General features: G+C 39.5%; 1 protein-coding gene across 11 annotated transcripts in view; it reads right to left on the bottom strand.

The window, feature by feature from the left end:
- Positions 1-25,417, bottom strand: part of ARID1B (AT-rich interaction domain 1B) — a 329,572-nt gene that overhangs the window by 216,411 nt on the left and 87,744 nt on the right. For all 11 annotated transcript variants that reach the window (XM_032101926.1, XM_032101923.1, XM_032101928.1 and 8 more), the window contains exon 5: positions 12,739-12,849. In XM_032101926.1, the coding sequence (XP_031957817.1) occupies positions 12,739-12,849 (111 nt within the window). The remainder of the gene's footprint in view (positions 1-12,738; positions 12,850-25,417) is intronic.

Below are 25,417 nucleotides of genomic sequence, written 5' to 3'. Positions count from 1 at the left end.
CCACCACAGTTCTGGATTTTTTGTTCCTCAGTCCTTCAACCATGAGGTGCATCTCTTTCTGAAGGCTGCCAACAAAAATACTACATGTAAAGAGTATGGGGTGCAGACACTACAGGCAGAAGAGAAGATGGGCACACAAATGAAAAGGCAATCCCAAAGTATTTCCTCAACTGAAACCCTCCACAATAATATCAAGGCTCATGTGTGCTGACTTTAGCATCTGTTTCAATTAAATTAAAAGAACAGACCAATTGCATTGCTTTTTAGAGCACTTCAAAAAAAGCAGAATTGTTGAAAAAAAAATTTAAAATAATAATAAAAAGGAAGCTTTTTTCTCGTTTTTAACACATTAAATGGGAGCAACCAAGTCTGCTGGAGGCTTGGCTCCAAGTTTTTGAAGACAAGATCAAGGAGAGAAAGGGTTAAGTCCTGAAAAATAAAAGAGCAGCAGAGCAAATCTGACTACATGTTTGAAAGGGCCTATAAAACGTTACAAGCAAAACAGGAAAGCTTGTGTTAATAATGCATAAACCAAAGGGGGGGGGGGAAAAGCTACCCATTTAATGGAATAATGCTTTTATCCCCGCAGTTAAAACGAAATAAACCATGACTATTAATCTGCTACGGCCATGTAAAAGCGCAGTTTTTAAACATTTTCTAAGAGGGGACAGCTCAGTGAGCGCTCCGGCGAGCGGGGCCTTCGCAGGGCCGCGCTCGGCGCTGAACACCAGGCTGGGCTCGGCGGAGGCCATTACCCGCCCGTCGCCATGGCGACGCTAACAGAGCGCCCGGCTTCAAAGACAAAGCTGTAATTTCAGACGCGCAGCAGCCAGAGGGAGCGGGGAGAGCTCCCTGCCACCTCACCAGCCATTACACAAATGCCCTGGACGGTGCCGAGGCGGCCTGAACGCCGCCCGGCCGCAGGAGAGACAACCCGAGCCTGCTACACCGACACGCTTTCGGGTTTATGGTGTCATTCCAACCACCAGAACAACAAAAGTCGTTTTCACTCTTTCATCTTGCGTGAAAAGAGTGGGGATACTTGTGAGATCATCAGTTCTGAGGAAAAAACCCTCAGCGGGAAGGAGAACGCTCACTTTTAAGTTTTGCCACTGTGTGGATAATGGCAATAAAGAGTAATGGTAGTGTAGAAATAACAGACATTAACTCAGCTTACACACTGTTGTCTCATCAATGTGCTGTTATTAAACGTGACAAAAATGTCCACTTGGAAATCAATGTGTAAAGCTGGCCTTGTAGCCTAGCAATAGTTCACTGTGCTGCCTGGGAAGCCACGGATCCAAGCTCGAATGCACTTTTTAAAATCTGCTGTACCGAGTCTCCAGGAGGAAATGCAGTTCTTCTCTGAGATGCCATGTTCCCCACTGCATCACAGCCATGTGCTGAAACCAAGATAAAAGTAATGTACTCCCTTTTGGTTTACTGAAGTTGGGTAACCTTGCAAACCCCTTGAAGAGGAGACAGAAGAGATGGAGAAAAGCCACATCCTTGAACAACCCAAAACTTTGAAGTATATTTTTTTATGTTAACACATACAGAGAGATGTGTATAATCAAAATGGTATCACATGCATAACTTGGTTATTACCTACTCTAAAGGAAACCTAACCCTGTTCTGCAGAAATAGGAACACCTTGCTTCCCTCTCAGTACAAAAGTACGGTGAGGTTTTGTACCCTTCCCAGCTGAGAGAGCCCAGAATTGTCCAGAGACACTTCTGATATTAAACCCCAAATACAGCAGCACAAAGCACCCTGGTTAGCCAGCAAACACACCACACCACTCCTGCACACACTTCAGTCTAGGATAACATGTCAGCCCGTGAGCTGACTGGGTGAGCAGCAGAACATGCCACCACACCCTGTCCCTGATCCATGTTCTCCCAGTCCAAGGCACAGCGTGGGCAGCACTTGCGGTTAGGTTTTGCCACTCTGGTAAGGCTTGGAGGTATGTATTGCTTACAAGCTTGAGCTGGATCCTGTGTGTGACCCTGGACCAATAACCCCAGACTGAACTTGGAGAAGCATAAGCTGCCTGATCTGCATGTGTTTAATCATGAATCTCTCAGTTCTGCGGGATAAAAAATTCAGCTTTTGACAAACCTGAGCCTGCGTTATTCAAAATAAGCACACAGAAACAGAGTGTGCGAGAAATTCAAATATACATAGATGGGTATACAGAATGTTTAAGATTGAGGGGCAAAAGTAGTAATTTTAAAAAGAAAGAATAAAGGAGGAGGTTGGGAGTTTTTTTGTTTCAATCTTGTTTTAAATAAACATTTTTTTAAAAAACCCTTTGCATCATAGCTGATCACATACTTTGTTTCCAAATTTCATCTTTAATGGATATGGGTGGCAGAGAAAAAATGTGTCAGACTGTAAGTCCTTTAAATACTTTTAAATTCTGGAGTTTCACTGCATGCTGTAAGTGAAGATAGTCCTTAGTTGGCGTGGCTAGCTGACTACTGCCCTCTGACCACATCTCAATGGAAATGGAGGTCAAGTGATCAAAATTCACACAGGAGGGAAAGTTTGTTTTCCTGGCAAAAATAAGGTAAAGAATTTACAGGACTGACTTCAGTCTGACCTATATTACTCTGAATATAGGCATTAAAAAGCAAGCACTAGAAATCACTGGTTTTAACCAGCAAAAATTAAAGAGCTAAAGTGTTTTTAAGTATATGCAAGTACACACATGGGTGCATTTCTCAGCATTTCACAGGATTTGATATGTGACCTCTGGTTCTTTGCAAAGGAGGAAGGCAACTCTGTAGGTAGCCCAAACGGCCCCTCTCACACCAAGCTGTGGTCTCAGCGCTAAAATGACTTTCTGGCCAGAAGCAGGCCAAGGCTTCCACAGCCAAACAAATCCCTGTATTTCATCATAAGTCAGAATAGGAACAAAAATGCTGTTACTGTGATTTCCAGTGGGGCAAAATGTCTAACAAGCCATGCAGGAAGACTCAGCAGTCATTTGAAAACATTGATGTGTATATGCAGTCTTCCTAAGTCTTCTTTAAAGGTACAAGCAAAACAAAGGAAAGTAATGAAGACTGAGAGAAAATGGATTATGACAGAATCCAAATGAAGCTATGAGATGTTACTTATTAAAAAAAAAAAGCCAGCCCCTGCCAAACAACAACAACAAAACCCACTGATTTTAAGATTTTCCAGCCTTGTTTCAGTAAATTCTGAAGAGTTGTGCTGAAAATTGAACTGAATTTTACTTTTTTCCTACTTTCATGTAGGCATGATAATAACAATACAATAAAAAACAAGATGGAAAAAAATAGGTTTCTACGAAGCTCTCATTAAGCCATATGATTAAAATCTTGACATGAACTCTAAGTTAAAATAAATGAAAGAGATAATCTGGAGTTTTTCTTCCATCTCCACTCTCCAGTGGAGTATCATATGAAAAACTGCTAAGGCCTTCAGTTTCAAATCTAAACCCAAAAGATAACTGTTCGTATTAAGTTTTATCCCACGCAGTATTGGATAAGTTCACTAGAGTCAATGTCTGTACTTAATCCATACACCATTTTATCTACCTACTTAAATCTTATTTTGATTGTAACAATTGAGTTTAAAAATCTCAGACCACTTCCAGTTTCTTTATTTCCATACTTTTCAAAAGCAAGAACTAGCTATTGTATAATTTGCAGTTTAAGAAACAAAAATAGTAATATTTTAGATCTCTTTCATTACTTTTTGTGCAAAATGCATTGGGAAATTTTACTAGCTATGATACTGTAAATGTACATGTGAATCTACACCTTATTCTATAGTATGAAACAAGCTTTGTCCTCTACACTAAGTCCACTACTGTGTATTCAGCAAACCTCACTAAAGCTTACTGATGCATAATGTATTACTACATGCAAACATAAACAAAGACGCTCATGTATGCTTATCTTTACATTACTTCCCAAAATGATAACTTCAGTCAGAAGGTGGAAGATAAACTATTCAGTGAATCTCTGCCTTCAAGAGAAAAAACCAGAACAAAAACACCAAACCCAACACTACACATCTATACAAATTCATGCAGTTTAACTATAATGTAAAACAAATGATCCAGGATGGCATATTTCCCTATCCTAATGCAATTATTCAAATGTGCCTCAAAATTCAGGTCCTAATTCTTATTTAACACAGTAAGTCTCACAACAAGGTTAAGATGATTAAAAGGGTCATCTGCAACTGTATGCATGGAAGGAAAGAGATCAAAAGCCTAAAGACTGGGAACTGAAAGTAGCCTTTTCCTGGCATTATCAGCTTTTCTATCTTAATTTCAACACTCTATGATGCTTCATCCTCCAAAATTACACTGCTGTTTCAAACAGGACCATCTTTACAAAGTCCTGTAGAAGCAGAACTGTGTTTGGAATTGAGTGGGAAACAATGGCACAGAATAATCTGCATGGCCTTAAAAGAAAACTGACGCAGCGGGTTAAAATGTAAATGCCTTCCAAAGACAAATGCAGACGCCCCTTCTGCTTGTGTGTGTCTGTGTGTATTTATGTTTTTAAAGGTAAATTGATAATGGAAACTTATCTACATGAAACACACTTCAGAAGCATTTCTCACATATAGCACAATATAGCACAGATTGTATAAGAAGTCACCACATATCACTGTCTTCAAGAGAAGATTCATAGTGAATCTGAGATGTATGGCTCCAGCAAAGAAAGGAAGGTTTCAGAGGCTTAAGTAGTACAAGATATTAGGTTTAAAGAAAACACATTTAAAGAACATTTAAAAACCTGTTTCAAACCTCAAAAAAACCCCAACAAACAACCAACAACAAAAGAACACTACTGAAACATGTGAATGGTCTCACAGTACAGGATTGAATTTATCGTGATTCCAACACAGTACTATGAAACAAAGAGTACATTACAAACACTTCCCATTTGCACTGTGATGGCACCTAGAATCCCCAGCAATTATGGACATACCATAAACAATCAGACAAAGTACTGTGAAACCTGGCCTAATCTTAACACTATTGACCGTGACTGCACAAACATCTGCTCACACAGAAACAGCAGCTGTCCAGGACCACTTAGGAGTCAGTGTCACATCAAAGACTAGTAACGTTTTTTTTTTTAAACATGAAAGCAGGAACAATAGCACCAGAAACCAACATGTTCCCAGCAAACAGGAATGGAAGGAGGAAGAAAAAGAAAATGCATCTACTGCTAGGCTTCAGATGTTGCTGGTCAGAGTGAGTTACCGTGTTTAGCCAAGGTTATGAAGCTGAGGTCATACTTCACAACGGTTAGACAAGAAAAGGAGTTATTTGAAAAAAAAAATCCAATCTTACAGGAAGACTTGTGGTAAAAATAAAGAAAAAACATTTACAGTGTCTCAGGTACTTCCTGAAATGGTATTCAAGTGAGTAATACTCCTTTGTCTTACTTTCCGCGTTGTAATCCCAATGTTCACACAGGCATGAACAAAGACATGCACCAGTGACTACATTAAGCTTTGGAATTGATAGTATGCTATGAACTCAAAATTTACAAACAACCAAGCAGGTACGACGTGTGTGTTTTTATACACTATACATGTGTGTACACACATTATGTAAAATGTTCAAACAATAAAAATTGATCTACAAATTAAAGAAATCCCTACCACTTTAGAGACAGATTCCCAAATGCAGAATCTAAGGCACTGACTTGGAAATTCAGGCAGATTAAAAGGACAGCTAGTGCAGTTACTGCCCCTGCAGCAGGTACATCTGAGCCATGCATGCAGAGGCACCTGTGCTACTACAGTTTATGGCCTTGCATATTAAAGTAACCTTGGGAGCTTTTAGCTTGCCTCTCATTTCAAGCTGCAAGATTTGGTAGTTCAGGGGCTACCGCAAGCGCAGTTCAGTCACCCTAGCTAGGAGGGCAGCAGCCTCTTTGGAAAGGATCAATATGAGGCAGGGGGTGGTAAGCAAATAAAAAATAAAATACTTCGAGCACCCAAATTAAATCTAATTTCTTTAATTTCTGAATCAACACCAATACTGTTCTAGTATTTGGAGGTATATAATGCAACTCCTGATGGCTTCAAAAAACAGTGCAGGAAAAAAGCTACTGATACTTTACTATTCCACTTAGAACAACATTGGCCTATTTAACTACAAGTTTTTGCAACCTTAACCACTACTGGGATCTATAATCCCTTAGCAGCTTTCCCATATAAATTTCAAGAGGTCAGACTAAGTATTTATTTTTGCATTTGTAAATTTTCTTGGATCATAAATTAGCCATTTTGTTATTACAGGGGTGTTGTAAACATTGTAAATGTAAAGTATTTTGAATGCTGAGAAGGTGATGAATAGCCAAGTATTTTTTACAATACTTAGTGAAATTACTTTTTATACTTCAATAACAACCTAAAACTGTTCTTTTAAATAAATATGATCAGTCTGTCAAGCAAAACCAAGTAATTCTGTGAAGTACAAAACACAAATTAATAACAGGTCCTTCTCTTCAGACTACAAATAATAGTAGTAAGAATACCTAATTCGAGCATCTGTAATTTTGCTTTCAGTGTTTCAGATTAACCCTACATGGACAACACATTCCCAGGGCTACTCTGCACAACTTTAATTGTACTTTTCCCCCAAAATGGGACTTAATGTACAAGTCGACTCTAAGACAATGAATTACTTTGACCACCCTACATGAAGTCCTGGTTTAACTGAAGTTAAATGTAAAATGTGGGCTAGGATGTGGGCACACAAAGTTCCCTCCCCTGATAACATCACCAATGTCAGTGGTGCTGCAGTGGCTCACACTGGTTTTGACCCACTATTCTGACTGACACAGATGGGAGGTCACATACAGAATCTGGATGTGCACCTGCAGCAACTACAGAGCATGTTTTGCACCTCAGAAACACACAGAAATACGTATACTTGATATCTCTATACACGTGTTGTATGAAACTGGTTCTAGCTACAGGTTTATTACAAAGAATGTTAAGGAGAAAAAAAAAAACAAACCCAACCTAGCAACTGCACTTGATCCAGAATTAAAATAACTTGGAAAAAATAGCAACTTCTTCCAACTCTGCATGTAATGGCTAAGAAAAACCTTTGAGATAGCTTAGTCACTTCTTTGCAACTTGAAGCTTTTTTCCTTTTATTCCAGGCTTAAACAAAGTTCAGTGGGGCATCAAACTGCCTCAGTTTTAAATTACAGTCTGTACTTTAAAATAGAATGCATGCACCACATGTTCCTGAAGCTAGAGGGTGGGAGTGTTATTCACTGAAAATTGAAGGCTTGTTGAGTCAATAATCTTCTTTCACAGAGTAACAATTTTCAGCTTGAAAATTTCTTGACCCAAACAAAGGAAAACAAGATCATTCAGTTATTTTACAATGTTGCATAAAAGAAAAAGGAAAAGTGGGAAAGAGGCACACCAGTTTTATCCTACGTGATATACAAACAGTGGAGAATTTAATTCACAAGTATTACATACTCACATTTCTTTCTTGTTCACGGTTTGCCATACTCCCAAACAGATATTTTCAGGCAGAGACATGAACAAATTCAGGACAGATTTTGCTATCATGTACTACGGACATCTATCAGCTGACAACAGCATTTGCCTCTCAAGAATTAGAAAGAATCCATTTCTAGAATTTGTTTCATCTTCTTTCTCAAATCATAACCAATACTCTGTATTTTTAAAATAGCAGTTAGATCAAACTTTGTAATTTGCTTACCTGCAAAGAGTTCAACAAAGACTACAAAAAAAGAGGGTCACTGCTCTATGTTTCCTTTAATACTGGTTTGTTCTTACAAGAAGGGCTACAGTGGTAATTAATATTTACATTATGGTAGTGCCCACAACCCTGATCATGATTAGGGCTTACTGGACTAAGCTGTATATAAATGTCACCAGAGTGCCTTGTCCCAGTAGTTTAATCTCTGAGAAAAGAAGAGTTACCTCCAGCTCTTAATCACAGATGCTCAAGTAATGCTGGGAAGTGTTTTCCTGGTCTATTAAGACTTCAGCCATTAAAGGCATTTGTTCAGGATGTGCTGTTGCTTGAGATGACTTTCCAAGCTACTTCATATTCTAGAAGTGGGACAGAGAATGTGGATTCCCAAACCATCCCATGTATTTTCCTCAGAGCCTACACCTATTGAGATCTATCTGAAATGATGCTGTTCAATGAGCCAAGTATGTCTAGTTTTGGATTTAGTTCACTACTAATTCCCAACAGAGGTCCCCTGAAATCTAATTTAGTAGCTGCCTTCTACAACAAAAAAGGTGTGTCAACCAGAGGAAAAACTGTCCAGCATGCTAAACATCTTTCAGAGGCTCATTAAAATGAGGTAGAACAGAACTGTGAAGCAGTTAATAAAATCAGGAAGGGATTGCTGATGTGCTGTTTTCCTCAGTACCAAGCATAATGAAACAAGACAACTGACATCTTAAAAAAGTTTATCTGTTCAAGCAACAGTATGTATTATTTTGAGCTCTGAAGATCATACAACTGCAGACGTGTAGAATCACAACCAGCCTTGTCAGGTCACAGCACTGTGCAAGATACAAGTGGCATTCTACCTCCACTGCTGGCTACTATTTTGTTTTGCATAGGAATTGCTCTGCCTCAGTGAAAAGACCCAGTGAGTAACTGATGTCACAGAATGAATCCATAAACTCTGAATTCTGAACAACCTAGCAGAATAGTGATCCCCTCAATCCCAGATACAATCTTCCCTTTTCATCACTGCATGACCTCCAGAAAGCACAAGATAAACCTAAGTTATAACACTAAAGCCACAATTTCCCTACAGTTTACACAGATGGAGGTGAGGACCAACACAACCCCACCTTGTCCACAGCCTCCACCCACGCATGCTCATGCCTCTGCACTTGCACTCATGGGCTTGCATTAAACAGTGTAGGGATGGCAACCGGCAGAAAACTCACCTTACAAAAAGAAGTGAACTGTCTTCTGTCTGTCTGTGGTTCTGTGACTGCTGCAGGGCCTGACTGTGAACACTGTAATCTGCTGTGCCCCCATGTCTCAGCTGACAGGATGACAGCATCTTAAACCCTTCCAGCAAGATCATATGGTCCATTAGGATGTGGCTAAAATCAAAGCTGCTGTGGTCCCCACTGTCTGTCCCCTTTCCCATCACAGCTACTGATTCCTATCTCCTCTTCCTAGGTGCCACTGATGCCCACGCAGTTACCCAGTGATTCAGTCACAAACTAACCCAGAAAGAGAGAGAGATTATTTTTTATCCAGTTCAGTTCCCCAGGTCAAATCCACTGGCCAGTCCCAGGAGCAACAGTGGAGGAGACGGGATGGCACAGACAACATGCAGTGGGGCACACAGCAGGACTGCAGCTGCCCTGGCTTACAACAGCTCAAGATGCCACAGAGCTTTACCTGTAGGTTGCAACAACAAAGCCTTAGCAGAAACCTGTCTTTCAAAAGCTTGGCAACCGTGGGCCCTTTGGCCTCATAGCTCAAACAAGCACACCTGACACTGGGCAAAAAAGGGCGTTATTAAAACAAAGTAACAGCAAAACCAGCAGCACCTATCTGAAATTACTTTAATACTCATGGCAACTAAAAATCATTTAATTAATGTTTTCTGCTCCTCATTCTATCAACACAGTCCAACATGAACATTTACAAATGCACTTACTAAAGACAAAATAAAGGATTAGTCTTCATACACACACACACAGAGCCTACTGCTGACACAAGCTCCTTTACTGCAACAACGAATCTGCAGATCCTGTGGAAGCCTTTTCCTGTAAGTCTGCTCCAGCTTTCTCACAATAGCAAAAATGTGTATTTTGCTATTATCCCTTAAGTCTTGATAAATATGTTCTGTAGTAGCTGTTCTCCAGACAATTTCATTCAGGCCTCTCCCCCTTTATTCCTCCACTCTAATAAGGAACAGTTTCTGTTTATGACTTCCTTTCCTTCACAGAGTACCTAACTCCCATGTTTTCTCAAAGGCTTGAGATTTCCTTCTAATTGTGACCCCAACAAAAGTGCTTGGAGCACTATTCTGTACAACTTTTCAGTTGGGCTCTCAGTGACTCCACATGGTCAGAGACCCACAGGTCAAACCCTCCAGATATCAGAGCAGTTAGGAGAAGGAAAGCAAGCATTGTATAGAATCTGACAGGCCATTAGAAGTAGCTAATAAAGCCATATTTTGTTTGTAGCCATTTGTTACCAACCCACATTACAAATTTGTCTGCTTTGAACTTTATGGGAACATTCATGCCAGGACTTTTATATACAATGTGTGAAGGAAACGGAACAACTATTGAGCTGTTTAGCTGCGCTTACTGTGACACAAACCTGCTGAAAAAACTCCCCCAAAGGGTGACACAAGCCAGCATTCAGTGCTGCAGAAAGTGGCCAGCTCCTCTTCAAATCCATCAAAGGGAAATTCTTTTCTCAAAGCCACATCAGAGAAAACCATTCACCATTTAGTATTACATCTCTTTTGTTGTTTTTCGACACTTGTATAAGCTTGCTGTATAGCTGCTGTGATTTTACACAATGCCCTTAAGAAATAAAAAGATAACGGGCAAATTGTATAAATACCAGAATACCATGAAACAAGACATAACTAAATTTTATTAAAAGCCTAACACCACTGCTATAATTTCAAGCTTCACTGTACAGAGACAACTTACTGACTACTACCCTGAAGAACCACATTACCCTGAAAACAAGCTTAAGAAGCCATATTTAGTATACCAAAATGAAGCGAACTAGGAATACTGAGCAAGAAACAGTGATCAAGGGTTTTCATAAGCAGTCTAAAACAGAATACAGAACTCTCCTGCTTCAGGGAAAAACCACCATGTTAAACCATTACCCTAAATAGACATATTAAAGCTTTTAATGTATGCATCATCAAAAAACCCCTTGTTGCTACATACAAAGAATTGCAGTTGTTTTTCAATTTGAGAAACAAAACAAAAAAACCTCTCACGCCAACACCAAAAAACAGAATTACAGTATCCTCTATATGAAAACAGCAGTGTTTTTGAGTATATGAAGTGCTCTCAGGTTATGCATCAAAGCTTTTCAGTAATTAGGTGTCTCAGTAACAGCATTTGGGACCAACTTAGAGTTTAAGCTCTGTGGCCAAAATGGTTAACATTCACTGTTAATACGACCAGCTTGCTCATACCTAGAATAATTATGAGCTACTAAATATACCAAACACTCAGGGACACAGATAATACCCAATACTCTGCTTAAAGATCATGATGCTGGAGATAGGACAGAGCATGGATTAAAAGTAGGACAATTGTTTAAGAAAAAACATAGGCAAATTAGCAGAACATTAGCTGATAAATAACTTTACTTCTCTCAACCCTAATAAACAGTGTTCACGAAAAACTGGGAGATAAAAAGTCTTTTGTAGTATCTCTGCTTTTTAAACTAGGTAGTTGTTGCCAAAACAGTTAAATGTCCACAGGGGCTACTATTTTTAAGGTAACTGCCAGCATCCATTTTTGAGAACTGTTCAGACAAATTAGTCTGTTTAAAAAAGGGTTCCTGAAAAACTGTCAAATTAATACTAGGTTCAAAGCAAATGGATATCTTTTCTCATACCAGTTTCCATAGCTTCTCCTGAGACTTGCATGTCTCAAATGTCATGTAAAGAATTTGTAGCACATATACTCTCCTAGGTGCCAAAGACATAATTTTAAAATTCTGTGAAGATGTTTATTGCCCTATTTTTAGGGATTTACAATTGTGCCATGTGCCAGAGGTAATATATACAACACACCACCAGATTTCACAAATACATGCAATATCTTGATACAGTAAACTTTCAGAGAGATCCCTCTGCCGACTGCAAATGAATACATACCCAGTGAACTGCAGGAAATATCCTACATGTTTCTGATACATTATTCCAAGCCAGAGGTCACATAGTTTATGAAGTTTCCATCATTTAAACTGAACATATTCTAGTTGGTTTAAATTCATGCTGGTTTATACCAACAAACAAGAAAATCTCCAAACCACAAGGGGCACACAGAGACAAGGCTAAGTACTTTGTCCATTACAAGACCTTCAAAAATGCAAGCAGCTGCAATGTCTTCACAAAGTATATTAATTTGTGCTTTTTCCCCCACAGCAGAATGCACAGAGCTCAGAAAAGCTGATAAATACTAGTCCAAAATAATATCCTAACCAAAAAATCAATCTAGCCCAAGTACTGCTGTCATTCCTGCTTCTACGCTTGTGTACTAATACATAGCAGCAGAATTAACATGTCAAACTCATTACTGATGATCAGGGTTCGGAACACACGACTCCTGGTGACAGTATTCTAAACCAGAATCTACTGAAAACATTTGAAAAACGACACAGAAAAAAGCCTCCTCCTCACGAGACTGGTTTGTGCAAGTATGAAATTCCTAAAGTTAAAAAAAATCTATCACTTTCCTGTATGCAAATACACGTGTGCAGAAGCACAGACCATGCATGTGCATAAATAGTGCTGTTCTGAACCAGAACAAGCCTAAGCAAAGTCCACTCATATACAAGCTATCTGTTCCCCTATTTTTAAAAACAATTTTTCATCAACCTTGTTTAATGTTTGTTCTTTCACTATTTCTCATCTGCTCATCCCAGATGCAATAAAGTCGTATGTAAAGCGCTTTCATTTTAAAATACTGAAACAAACATTATTTTCTTACTGGTAAGCTCGATGGTCTTTCTTGCTGGATTAGATTCAAGTCTTCATGGTTAGGCTTTCCTGGGGCCATAGGGGGTTGAGATCTGGTTCCATAGCCTTCCTGAGACATGTCCTGCAACAACAGTTGTAAAAGAATTATTAACCTGACTCAGTAATTTTAATTAAATCTGCATCACAGAAAGGTGAAAATACAACAGCTGAGTGCTGATGGTTTTTTTGATCAGAAGTTTTTGCTAGTTAAACCTTTCTTATACAAGTATCAAGCCCACACAGGTACTACTATGACAAGCGATGTCTGTAAAGAAAACCTGGGAGCTGAGATGCATGCCAACAACCAGCAGAGAATCATACCACTGGAACATGGGAAAACACACAAAACCAAACCTCTTAAATAAACAACCCCATTTTACTGTAAAAGAGTAAGGAGTAAGCACAAACATTCATCCTACTCTAAGATGTATTCTCAAGCGTTTTGATAAAGTACTGAGCCAGGTGGAAGACTGGATTTGAAAAGAGGACTGCAATCACACTGTGTAATCACACTCCTGTAACAACCCTAGATTCACCATCAGTACTACTGGCGCAAATTTCAAACCCTGGCCATCAGGTCATAGCACACGGCACAGTCGCTGCATCTGCTGGAGGCACGTTCTGTCTGAAGGGTTAGAGGGCACATGTATTTGATCAAGAGTAGATCCAAAGCTTGTACCAGTAACCTGGGGATTTTCCTCCCTACACAAGCCCAAGCAGCTGTAGTTAATGGCCCAACACAACACCCACCATGCCCGGGTGAGGGGAGCAATGAAACAACCTCCTGTCCTGCAGCCCATCCCCCACCCCCTGAGCACAAGCTCACTTCACACGCAGAGATACTTGCCCATTGCAAAGCCTTAAATTCAGGTGTCATTTTAGCTTCTATAGCAGCTTCTACACCAACTTCTTTAGGGAAAACAACAGAAAGCTCAATACTGACTTCAGCATGTATAACTGGCAGGGAAAGTTGAAGAACCAGTTCCTGCTAGAAAAGATATCTCACCTTTTTCTTCGTTTTTAAATGGTTTAACTCTCCTCTCCCCTTCCCCAGTTTGCTACCAGTTCAGTTTGCTTCAGCCACCCTCAGGCTTTCGATTTTGTGGCATACCTAAAGCAGGCGGGAGCCGCAAGGCACAGAGGGACAGGGCAACTGCCTTCCGCCCCACCCCACCAACACCTTGCTGCTGCCTGTGCAGGGCTGCTCAGGCAGCCCAGTGCCCACAGCCACAGCTGTGGCTCATGCACAGACTCCAGAAGGCAGCTGGTTGGCAGAGCAGGAAAGCTTTCTGTCTCCAGTTTTAGCCCCGCTTCTGACAGAGGGAAATTTGTTAACAACTGTACCACTTCCATTCAGCCCTTTCCACCCATTTGGACTCTCACAAATTATTTTAAGGGATGCAGAAAATTCAATGGGGCTAATTAAACAAACCCAAGCAAACCTGATACAATATAAACCCAGCAATAAATGATCCTATCCCTAAGCCTGTGCCAAGTAAAATCAAGAAACACTTAAAAGGCCAGCACTTCAATGTGGTTACCAGCAGAGGGTAACAATTAAGCTTAAGGGTGACAAAGGCTGATGGCTGAATGATTATTATCCCCTGTGACCCCCCGCACTCCCTCCCGCCCAGATTTCCACTTGTCACACAGCTCTCCTGCTGCGCACACCAGCAGGTTCCTGTGGATTAACAGTGAGGTTTAAAATCAACAAATGGCACAAGGCCTCCATTCAGCAGCCTTCACCCCAGTACAAAGGAGTAGAAAGGTGCAGGACAGCTTCACAATAGGCAAACAAATGAGCAAACCTCTGCTTTCCTCTTTATTTAAAAATGCGCACGCACACACACACACCACGCTCACGCACGCTGGGGCTGTCACTACACAGGCATTCGCAATAAACCCAGCAACCCCAGAGTTCAACTTCCAATTCAGCGTTCAATGCTGTTCTTTCTAATTCTTAAAAAATTATACCAAATAAAAACCACTTGTCAAAACAACAACAACAAAAACCATACAGTTATACCAAGAGTGGTGAAAAAGGATAAACGTTTAGGAGATGTCATTGTAGAAACACAATTGTTCCTTTTTCCAAACAGACACTCCAGGATTTTGCTGGGAAGGAAAACATGTTTTATATTTTGAAAAATCAAGAGCCATTCCTTCCTTACAAAGTACCAAGCATAGGTTTTCCCACATGTTTGCAAGATTTTAACCTTGCTTCCTACTGAAATTTGCAGGGAGACCAGAGCAGGAGAGAGAAGAGATAGCATGCTTTCTCACGAGAAATACTGCAGGTTGAATGGAATTTACTTTTACCTGGGTATTTGAACACTATGTATGAAATGTCTTTCCACACACTGAAGAGCACAGTAAAAACCCACAACACCCTTTGTCTTTTTAAATGCATCATTTTCATAGAGCTTTCCTTTCTTTCTGTAGAAAAATCCAGTCAATTTGCTCAGTTCTAGATGAGGTTTCGAAACACATAGACATTTGGTTTGTTAATGATGCAGGCACCTGTGCACTCCAAATGGGACTGAGATTACAAACTCTTTCTTACACTCTCTGTAAAGCCATGTAGATATTTGGATCACTAGAAACTTGGAAAGCAGCTCTTGAGAAGTAAAGAATCAGTTTGCTCTCAGTAAGCTGCAGGCATGGGAAATCTCCCAGATGAAATATGCATGGGACTGTGTGTATAATTTTATCTGTTTATGCATATGTATTGTCAAATAAAAACAGTCCATTTATATCCTAAACATAATGATTAAATAATAGCATATTTCACTAAGAGGTTGGCTTCATAACCAAAGTAGTGCTTAGTATCATTTTCACTGAAAAACAGAACAGAGAAAATCCCTACTGCCTTTCTTCAGTTCTGCATTTGGAAATTTTGCTAACATACAGCATATTACAGAATAGCTACAACAGATTTTGAGAGATAAATAAGAAGTAAGGACAGAAGTATTAGGGTAAATTGTCTGTCACGGAGGAAATGCATGGAATTGGCAATTCTTGCAGCTTTGAAAGGTCATTTTTCTTCCTAGCATCTAGGAATGGATTTATCGGGGACTGAACAGAGGGAACATAAGGGAAGAGGAAAATGTTACCACGTGTTGTGCTACAGTCATGGCTGAGGAATTCCTCACTGATACTGGGGCTCAATCTTCTTCTGGGATTCCCAAGGTTTTTTTTTGACTCCCAGTATCTCATCCATTATTGACATCAGATTTCAAAGCAAAGCTTATGATTTTTTATGAATCACAGAAAATCCTTCCTACCATAGATGAGCATGTGTGTAAGACACAAATCCAGGCTTTTATAAACAGAAGGCTACAAGTTTCCACTCAGAACTTCCCAACTTGGCACAAACCCAATCGTATCATAGCTGTTACAGCACAAACTGTCAACAAAGTTGTAAAATAACTAGTCAGGGTTTCCCCCATCAAATTTTAGAAAAGCACAAGGACAAATAATCAGCAAGTCATAAACATATACTCAAAATAGCTGAGATTTAGACTCTTTTAGACTTTTTGAAACACATTTATGATTAAAATAGGTAGACAAAAAAAGGACTAGACAGAGCCTAAAGCCTATGTATTGGGTAAGCTGTTCAGAAATTGATCCATTAACAGTTACTATATTTGGGAATTAATAATAATAACAACAACTAATTGCTTATCATCCACAGAGCCTGGACTAGTTATTCACCTCCTATTTATGTACACTTTCAGCTTTTTCTGCAAATTGTGGTATATGGAGCTCAAGATTTGTGTAGTCTAAGCAGTAAGGGAGGAAATGGGGTATTTTCATCCCTCTTGTTCTCTGTTACTGTATTCATCATATAGACTTTCAAAGTCTCTAATTCTGGTGTGGGATTTCTCTACCACAGAGGTTTAAAGTGACAGAGTGAGCCTATGTACCGACCTGCAATAAAGTCAAAGGCTCCTTGTTCCTGCTTCCCACAATTCTTGCAGCTGGACACACATCCCTTAGCTTGTATTAGTGGTCTGTATTAGACCACTTTGTTAGACGGTGCAATTTAAAACTTGCCAGGTAAGCAACGCCTTCCCCCTCAGCTTTATGATGCTTTACTGAGTAGAGCTGGCCTTGGGAAGGGTTGGGTGAGCAAGAGAGGAAGGAAACTTCCCTTCTCTGGCAGGAGCCAGCCATGAGCCTGGCTCCACACTTGCAGGAGTCAATTACACTGCAACCACTTTGGAGCAGGCCACTGCCAGACAGCTTTTTCCCTTTTTCCTATGCAATGGTAATTAGTGTCATGCTTTCATTCTCTAGCTAGCCTAACACAAGCAAGCCTGGCCACATGGATGTCTTCTCTGAAAATCTGAATGAATATAGCGCCGAAAATGATTGAAACCATGTAGATGAAATGCACATTTGTTTTAAGTTTTGCTGAAGATGATTAGATCTAATTATTACATAGTTTAAATTATTTTTAATGGAAAATGAAAGCATAGTGAAAATATCAATGTTTGAGGGAAAACCACATTTAAAGGAGGGCTGGGTGAGAAATATCATTCAGGCTTCATCCACTTCTACTGCAGTGAGTTTCAGAGTGATAACATGACCACCCAGGAAGATAAGTACCATGATGGTTAAATAGAAAGAAAATAATTTATTGAAAATAATATGCTAGAATTCAATCTGAAAAAAACTCATTAAAAACTATTTTAGCCCATGTTCTTGATTCAGTGAGTTAATCTTAAGAAGACTTCAAGTGTGGGAGCAGCAAATTCTATAGCAGTGTGACAACAGCAAAACTGAAAGCAAATGTAATTTTTTTTTTTTTTTTTTGCCTCAGACCACTTGAGAAAGGAAGTCAGGGCCCAGTAGAGCAGCCAAGAGAAGTGGACAGCCCTACAATACAAGATTATTTTACTCATCTCTGAAGGAATATTACTGAACAGAAAGAAGCCAAGCGATATGTTAGGGGCTATGCTAGAAGGACATGCCTTGTTACCACTCAACCAAGCATCTGTTCGTTTTGTGTAGATAAAGTTGTATCAACACATCTCCCCTGTTTTCACCTTCAGCACTAACAGGTTACAATAAAGCAAAAATGACTTACCAGAATGATGACATATCCCTAAGCAGCCAACTTCTAGCCCAACCCTAATACCTAACATGTCACCTCCCAAGCTGTATATTCTCTGGCAGCACAAAACTGACAACAAAGGACAGCCAACCTGTTAGAGGTATATTGTAGGGAAGGCTGCACTCAGAAAAAATGTTATGCCCACGGGCACACGCAACACTGAGTCTCACACAAGCAGCCCTGTGGGGAACGATCCACTAAGGACAAAAGAGCAGAGACATTTGCTTGAATCCTGGACAGATGGTCTGCAGAAGTCCTACAGGATGTAGACAGACTCTTGTAGAAGCTCTTGGGTCAAGAAGAAATACATGTAATATATGTGTCTTGAATTTTAGGAATCAGAAGTGGAGAAGGAAAAATGAAACAAAAGCTTGTAAAAGCCTTGAAGAAAATTGGTATCTTGCAGCTGGAGAGCATTGTGCACAAACCAGCAAGAAAGTCTCTTGCTGCACAGAAGGAACAGGTGATTGCAGAAAAAAAAATTGCTTTGTAGGTCCCAGCACCTATTACACCAACAAAACGAAGAGCATGCTAACCACCGGAGGTGGATTACCAATGCAGTCTGGTAATCCTCTTAAACACGCAAGTCTGTGTTTACGTGATGAACTGAATAAACCCTGTTCACAACCAGAATACGTAAATCATTTCACGCCAACCCTCTACCACCACCATGGAAACCTGAATGGAGACAAGGAAAGCAGCTGTCCCAAAGAACGGCAACCAGCAGGCTGGCATCTCCCTCTGAGATAGCTGACACTATTTTGCTAACTGCTGCTTCATTGGGACTGGCAAGCAGTGACTGATCCTCTTTCAGGTCGTTACCATTTGCCCACAGTCAAGCCAGGGCAGGAACATGCCCTCAGAAACAAAGATGATACTCTGCCTCACCAAGTTAACTTTAGTCTTCAACTTCTTTACAGGTACTAAAGGGAGTCAACAACTTCAGAAAATTGCCAAAGCAAAATGGCCCCTTCCTTTTCCAAGAGGAGAAATTAATCCAGAAATCATAACTAATTTGTCAGGGAAAAATCCTACCATGTATGTGGAGACATTTGGAAAACCTGCCAGTTTGCATGCCTCAAGTGCTGACCAGTCATTGTCACTAAGACACCTCATCATCTTCTCCAATGCTATTAATACTGTCCCTTCCAAGATATCTGCAGTTTCTTTCTAAAACTTACTATTTCCTAGATGTCCTTTGTTAAGCTGACTAAAAAAAAATAATTTACAATGGTAACATAATTTTCTCCCTTCAAGATCCCAGTTATCATGAAATGACATCTGAGTTAAGTCATAAGACTGAGAGGAAAGAAAAGAAATACACTTTACACAGCAGTTGATGCAAAAGATACTTAACTTCGGTAAGCAAATATACTGTTGAGGGTCAGTTCATCAGAATTCTCTGGAAGTTATTAGCAAGTCAGACACCTAACTATCAAAGGCTTTTTCCTGCAGAATACACTGAAAACATTTTAAGCACAGACAGGGTCAAAAAAACCTCCCCACATCTTACAGGAAGATTTTTTGTTTGGACAACATAGCTTCTAGTCATATATTAGGTAACCTGAGCCAACTAACAAGACAGAAGGGTCTCTCCTCCTAAACACTCTAGTCCATTTTCACATGTGTCTTGTCTATATGGCCTCCAGGAGCCACATTAAGCAAGTGATGCAGGAAGAGCTCCAAGATGAAATCATTCTCAGAAACCCTTATCTTGCTTTTCTCTTTCACCACTATTGCATTCCATGGATCACAGAGCATATCAATAGTGGATTTAATCAGAAACAAGACATTTCTTCTCATTTTCCTCTCTCATACTTGTAACATGCCACAAGAAAAATAGGCCAGTTTGATGTTTGTATTAAAATGTGACTGTTGCACGCTGCACAACCTGATAAACAGCTGTCAGCTCTTCATTTACAGGCAAAAAAGGTAGGATTTTGTTCTAGAGATTTAAAGTTCCAGTGTAAATAAAGAGATGAGAGTCCAAGGAAGTAATCTGAGAAGTATAACTTGGAAATGAGAGGTAACATGAGCATTTTATTTCCATGCATTTTCCCATGTTTACAGAGCTTTTTGGACTTTTCCTTAAAAACCCTACAAAGCTCGACAGTCCAACCACGCTTTCATTTTCTACACCCCCTCCTTCCTCTCCCTGCCATCTTTTCTCTGACAAAGCTATATTTAAAACAAAACAGAACAAACAAAAAACCAAAAAAAAGTTTTTTAAAAAAGAGGCCTGGCTGGTTTTGCATGTCCTATTCTTTATAGTCACTTGGGACAGACTACCATGTTAATGTGATGACTTACAGATTTTGTGCCATCCAGCATCCTGCCCTGCCACACTAGTCCTTCCTAAAACTCCAGGAGGAATGCATTGCTTCAGCAGACCCGAGATGCGAAGCTGGGCTGAGAAACAGCTCTGTACCCCAAAGAAGCAGCTAAACCCAGCAAAAGGTGAGAGAGGGGCAGGATTTAAAACCTGCCATTTCTTTCAACTCAGCTGCTGCAGAAGCAGGGAGCTGGGGGGCTCTGTGTCCCAGAGGGCAGCAGCCTGCCCCAGACTGCCTGCTGCCGCCGAGGAAGCTCTCCCAAGCATACGGCTCGCTGGCAGAAATGAGGTCAGAGCACTGCCCGCAGCTTACAGCAGAGCTGAAAGCCTGAAGCCAGCTTACAGAATATAAAGAGAAAAGCTGCACCGAGAGCAGCTGCTACCTCTAGGCTAATCGAGCTAGGTAGTACCCAAGGATGAGACTTCCTCACTGGAGACCGGAAAACATTACTTTGGTGTTTTCTTAGGGGCACGTCTGTGTCTGTGCTTCGAGGTAAAAGCCAGGACTTCATCTAAAGGCTCATGAAAACCTGCAAATTGGTGAGGAAGAGCTGCAAAACATCACTGGAGTTACATTTTTAAAAAAACGTTATGGAGAGGTTTGTTCCTAACCCCTGTCCCTCATATATAAAGCTATATTATATTACAGACAACTTTTGTATCACAGTCCAGTGTCACCTGCTAACTTACTCCCTAACACTCCATCACAGAGGTCCCTTAAACAAAAAATTCAAAGGAGGTTTACCAACTATTTTATCAACAGTACAATCATAGGAGAAGGAAGTGAAGCTCAGATGCAAAAATATCTGTAATAAACTTGGTAAAGAAGGTATTTTCAAGTGGTCTCTACTGTTTTGGTTAACTTTGTTTTTCAGTATACGAAAGTGTTAGTGTGTTACATTTGGGGCTACTGGAAGTTGAAAATTAGCTGCATTACCATCCTCCCTTTCTCTGCAGTCTGTGAAGACACAGAGTATCTGTGCAAAAATTGTTATCCAGCCCACCACATGGAACAGTATCTTAGTCCAAGGAGTGGGAAAAGAACAGTAATTTCCAAAAGCAAGCACCCACAAGTAAAAGCAATTCAATGGACTGAACAATACAAAAGTTTAAATCAAAAGCAGTAAACTATTTATTTATTCTTTTGAGATAGAAAAGTCTTCACCACCATCACCACAACCACAATTTCTCAAAAGAAAATATTCCCAACTGTGCTGGTGCTGGGAGTGGCAGGAGGAGGGAGTAAGAAGGTGGTGGACAAATGAAAGAAGTGGTGAAAACTTCAAACTCTAACACTGGACCACTGACTCTTTAATACAGCAATGTAAAAACAGCGACATTCATTAAAAGTTGGTAAAGGATTACTAGGTAACAAAGCAACAATAATCCTCTCCTTTTTTGTGAGGGTGAAGGAGAACAATCTTCATGAATTCTGTAGGCAGAGACCCAAACCCCAGACTAGTTATAGCTGGTTATTTAGCTTTCTACCTAAAAACATGCGTGTGGAAGATAGCTTCTTGGCAGTCAGGGATAAGCATGAGGAAAACACAAAGAGAGAGGCTGTGCTCTTCCAGAGCTTGATTTATTGAGGGACAGCTCACCAAGACCAACAGTTGTTCTACTATCTCCCGCAACATAAACACCAAGTAGTTTTGTCAACATGTAAACTTGTTTATTAAGTGGTATCTTATTTATTTTGATTTGCTATTTCATTCTTTGTTGTACCTATCTGATTGCAACAACTAGAACACCCTGTAACAATTCAGCTGCATGCTCCAAAATCTACTTGAAATCCTACTACAGTAGGAAAAAGCGTCAGCAGAAGGGAAACAATGGAAAGGATAATGAATGCATATGAAATATATGCTGGTCAATACTCAGATGATACATTGTCTCAACAACAAAATCCCAATGCAAAATACAGAAAATAAAACTGAATATATATATACTGAACAGCTTCAATTATTAAAGAAAATGCGTGCAGCCAAAAAAAGGCAGCGGTAAATTTTAGGCCAGGAATATTAACAAACTTATTTTCCCTACCTCTGAGGAAAATAATGTGTGTTAATTTAAAGGCCATAAGAGAATACTGCTATATTGCAACTGGCCATGAGGTGCAATTTACAAGACCACTGAAATTTGGAATATATACTGCTCATGCAGAACTAAAAAACCAAGCCAAACAAAACAAACAGTAAAAAAAAAATCCTACCACTTAGATTTATGAGTAGTTTTTAGACTTTACAACATGATAATTTAATTCAGAATGCTATTCTATTTGCATTTTAGAATTTTTCTTAGAACAGCATTTGTGCCTTTATATTTTAAAACATTTGCATAGACAACTTTTGTCAATGAACAGCCATCAGATTAGTGGATCATAAAATAAATGACAATTATATGATCAGGTATCTTTTGATAAACTCACTATTCTGTTTAACTTACTGCTAAATTTCAAAGGTATGGATAAAATTATTTCTGGGATATTAATTTAGCTCTCAGAGTAACATTAAAAGAAAACTCTCAATGAGTAGTAAGGAGAGTGGTAAGGGGAGCAACAATAGTTATGATCACTAATCTCCTACAACAAAATAGTTTTTATCAGCCTGCATTCCAGTAGTTTTACTATCAAGTTAATTAATTGACTCCTATGCTAATATCTAAATGCCAAGCAATTAATAGCACTGAACTATAAATGGTTTTTCTTTGCTCTTGTAGTTATTTTATAAAGCAAATGCAATTCTGTCACTTCACTGATTTAATGCAGGCTTTGTGAGGTTAATATTCCAAAGCAGTTGCAAAATAAAGAACTGCTTTAATTAACCTTCTGTAATTTAAATACTGGGAGATATCAGAACTTAGAAACTTCAAATAATATCACCGTCATAACAACAACAACAATAATACTTTGTGGATCAAAGCCAAACCACTGATTTGAGAACTTTAAGAAATACATTTGGACACGTGTATCTTACTGTGTTTCTAAGCTCATTAGAAAGACTTTTCTCTAAGCATAGCATACTAAATCCATGATAGATTTTACATAGTTTTTGTAGTTGAGCTGAAAAATGTTTCCTTTTAGAATTATTTCCTTATAAATACTGAAGTTTTCAGTTTGAACAAATGATTCAGCACCCCCACTTTTTGGACTAGACTAGTTTGAGAAGATTTTTGTTATGGACATAGGACACTGCCCACTAAATCTACAAACTGATTGCATGTAAGTAACTGACCACTTAAAAATAAAGGAGCAAAACAGGACCTTCCTCTTCCTAGGAGATTAAATTTTCTCTCTTTCCAATTTAGCTGAAAGGAGGCTTTTATTGTCAGAGTTTCTTTATGATGTTGTATGCTAACTTCATTTTAGTACATGAAAAAAATCAAGACTCAGACTTTTCAGCATTGTGTATCTTTCAAGTACAAAAGCTGCAATATGTCTACCAGGCACAGAATGATACCAAAAACATGGGAATAAAAATTAAAAACCAGCAGGATTCAGGTGGTCATGAACATTCCTGCCAAACAGGTTTGCAGTGTGCTCTGACCTATCCCCTCTGACTCTCCGGCTGGGTATCATCAAACCCCCATCAGCAGCAGCTGCCTCAAAAGGTGCACTTGCTGGTTTCACAAGAGAAGAAAGCTGACCTTCAGAATTCCTCCTTCAAGTGGAAAAGCCTGCTTTCGGCAGAAAACCATTAAGCGATGAAGACAGCAAAAACCCATATATACTGAGAAAATGTTTAACTACAATGAGGGAACTTTAAACTGAAGGTGCTGTTCAGTTGTTGAGACAGCTCAGAGGCAAACAAATACTTTCACTGACAATCCTTTGGAAGATTATAAAACAGAAGTATAAATAAGCTTGTTACATTTTATACATGAATAGTAGTACCACTTTGCAAGATAAAGTACTTCTCCTTTCCCAGTAGTATCACTTAACAAATCCAAGTTACTACAAAGACAGCAATGTGTAAGGGGTAGTTATACATGCTAACTTTAACAGCTTCAGGCCTAGCAGACTGGAGTTGGATTTTTATTTGCCTGAATTGATCAATGTCTGTAAACACCCTCTTCAAAATAACAGGGCCAAGAAAGTCTTCCCTGAATCTGAATGCAGATTTTTGAGTTTGGCCAACAAGCCTTCAGCAAAAACAAACCTGTGCTGCTGTGACTGCTGCTCTGTGCTATGCCCTCAATTTTGTATTTATGCTCAGGTGTGAGTTCACAGACAATTATACTTTCTTTTTCTGCCTGACTCTATTCCTTCTAGCTACTTGGCTCTGGATGATTATTTGCCAGGTCTGACAAGGTAGCACTTATTATAATCTTACAAATACAGAGAGAAATAGCTGAGGAAAAAAAAGAGAGAGGTTTGACAAATTTCCTGGAATGATATAAGCAATGATGAGCAAACAGAGCAGTTCCCAAAAGGACAATAATCAACCATTCCCACTACTGGGAGAAGATGCAGCAGAGGAGTCACAGTTTCACTGAACTTCCAAGCTGAGTTAAATAACCTCAACCACATAAATAGCCTTATGCTTAACACTTATTTGCTATCATAGCAGCATCATGATTATGAACTAAGACTTTATAAAAGCAGAGATCTAACTGGCAAAGATTTCAATCACTTAAGTACTCATTGAACCTACAAAGGTTCAAATCTCTCTTGTCCTTCTTGAAAATATCATGTGCTTAAGAAAGGCTCAAAAAGGATAAATCAGTTTTATGTACAAGTTCAATATGGTTCATATTTCAACAGTTCTTAAATCACTTCAGTGTTCAGCAGGTGCTGGTCACTGGTGGCTTGTCTAGAAGCTAGGATTTAAGCTGTGGTGTGTAAGTTTGGAAGCCACTTGCTGAAAGCCTGCTCCCTCTAACCTGCTTCCCCCAAGTCCAGTCAAGCTCTACTACAGATGCAAGAAGTCAATATTGCACTCTCCCTTTTGGTATCTATCCGACCTCTCTGAAACACATTGGCAGCAGAAGGTTCACCATACCAAAACCAATGCCTTCATATAAAGTAATACTGTTGGTGATCCTTGTCTCTAATTTCAGCTCCCCCAGAAGAGAGGCTGAAAAAGCTGGCAAAGTATGTGTATCTGCATGAGTTTAGTGCCATGGATCTGGGATTAAATGTTTTACAGGAATCACTTGTCCCTTGTACCTCTCCACTCTGGAAAGAATATAATTGCTCCT

The sequence above is a fragment of the Corvus moneduloides genome, chromosome 3, assembly GCF_009650955.1.
Source record: "Corvus moneduloides isolate bCorMon1 chromosome 3, bCorMon1.pri, whole genome shotgun sequence".
Taxonomy (NCBI): Eukaryota; Metazoa; Chordata; class Aves; order Passeriformes; family Corvidae; genus Corvus; species Corvus moneduloides.
This window is presented reverse-complemented; position numbering and strand designations above follow the sequence as displayed.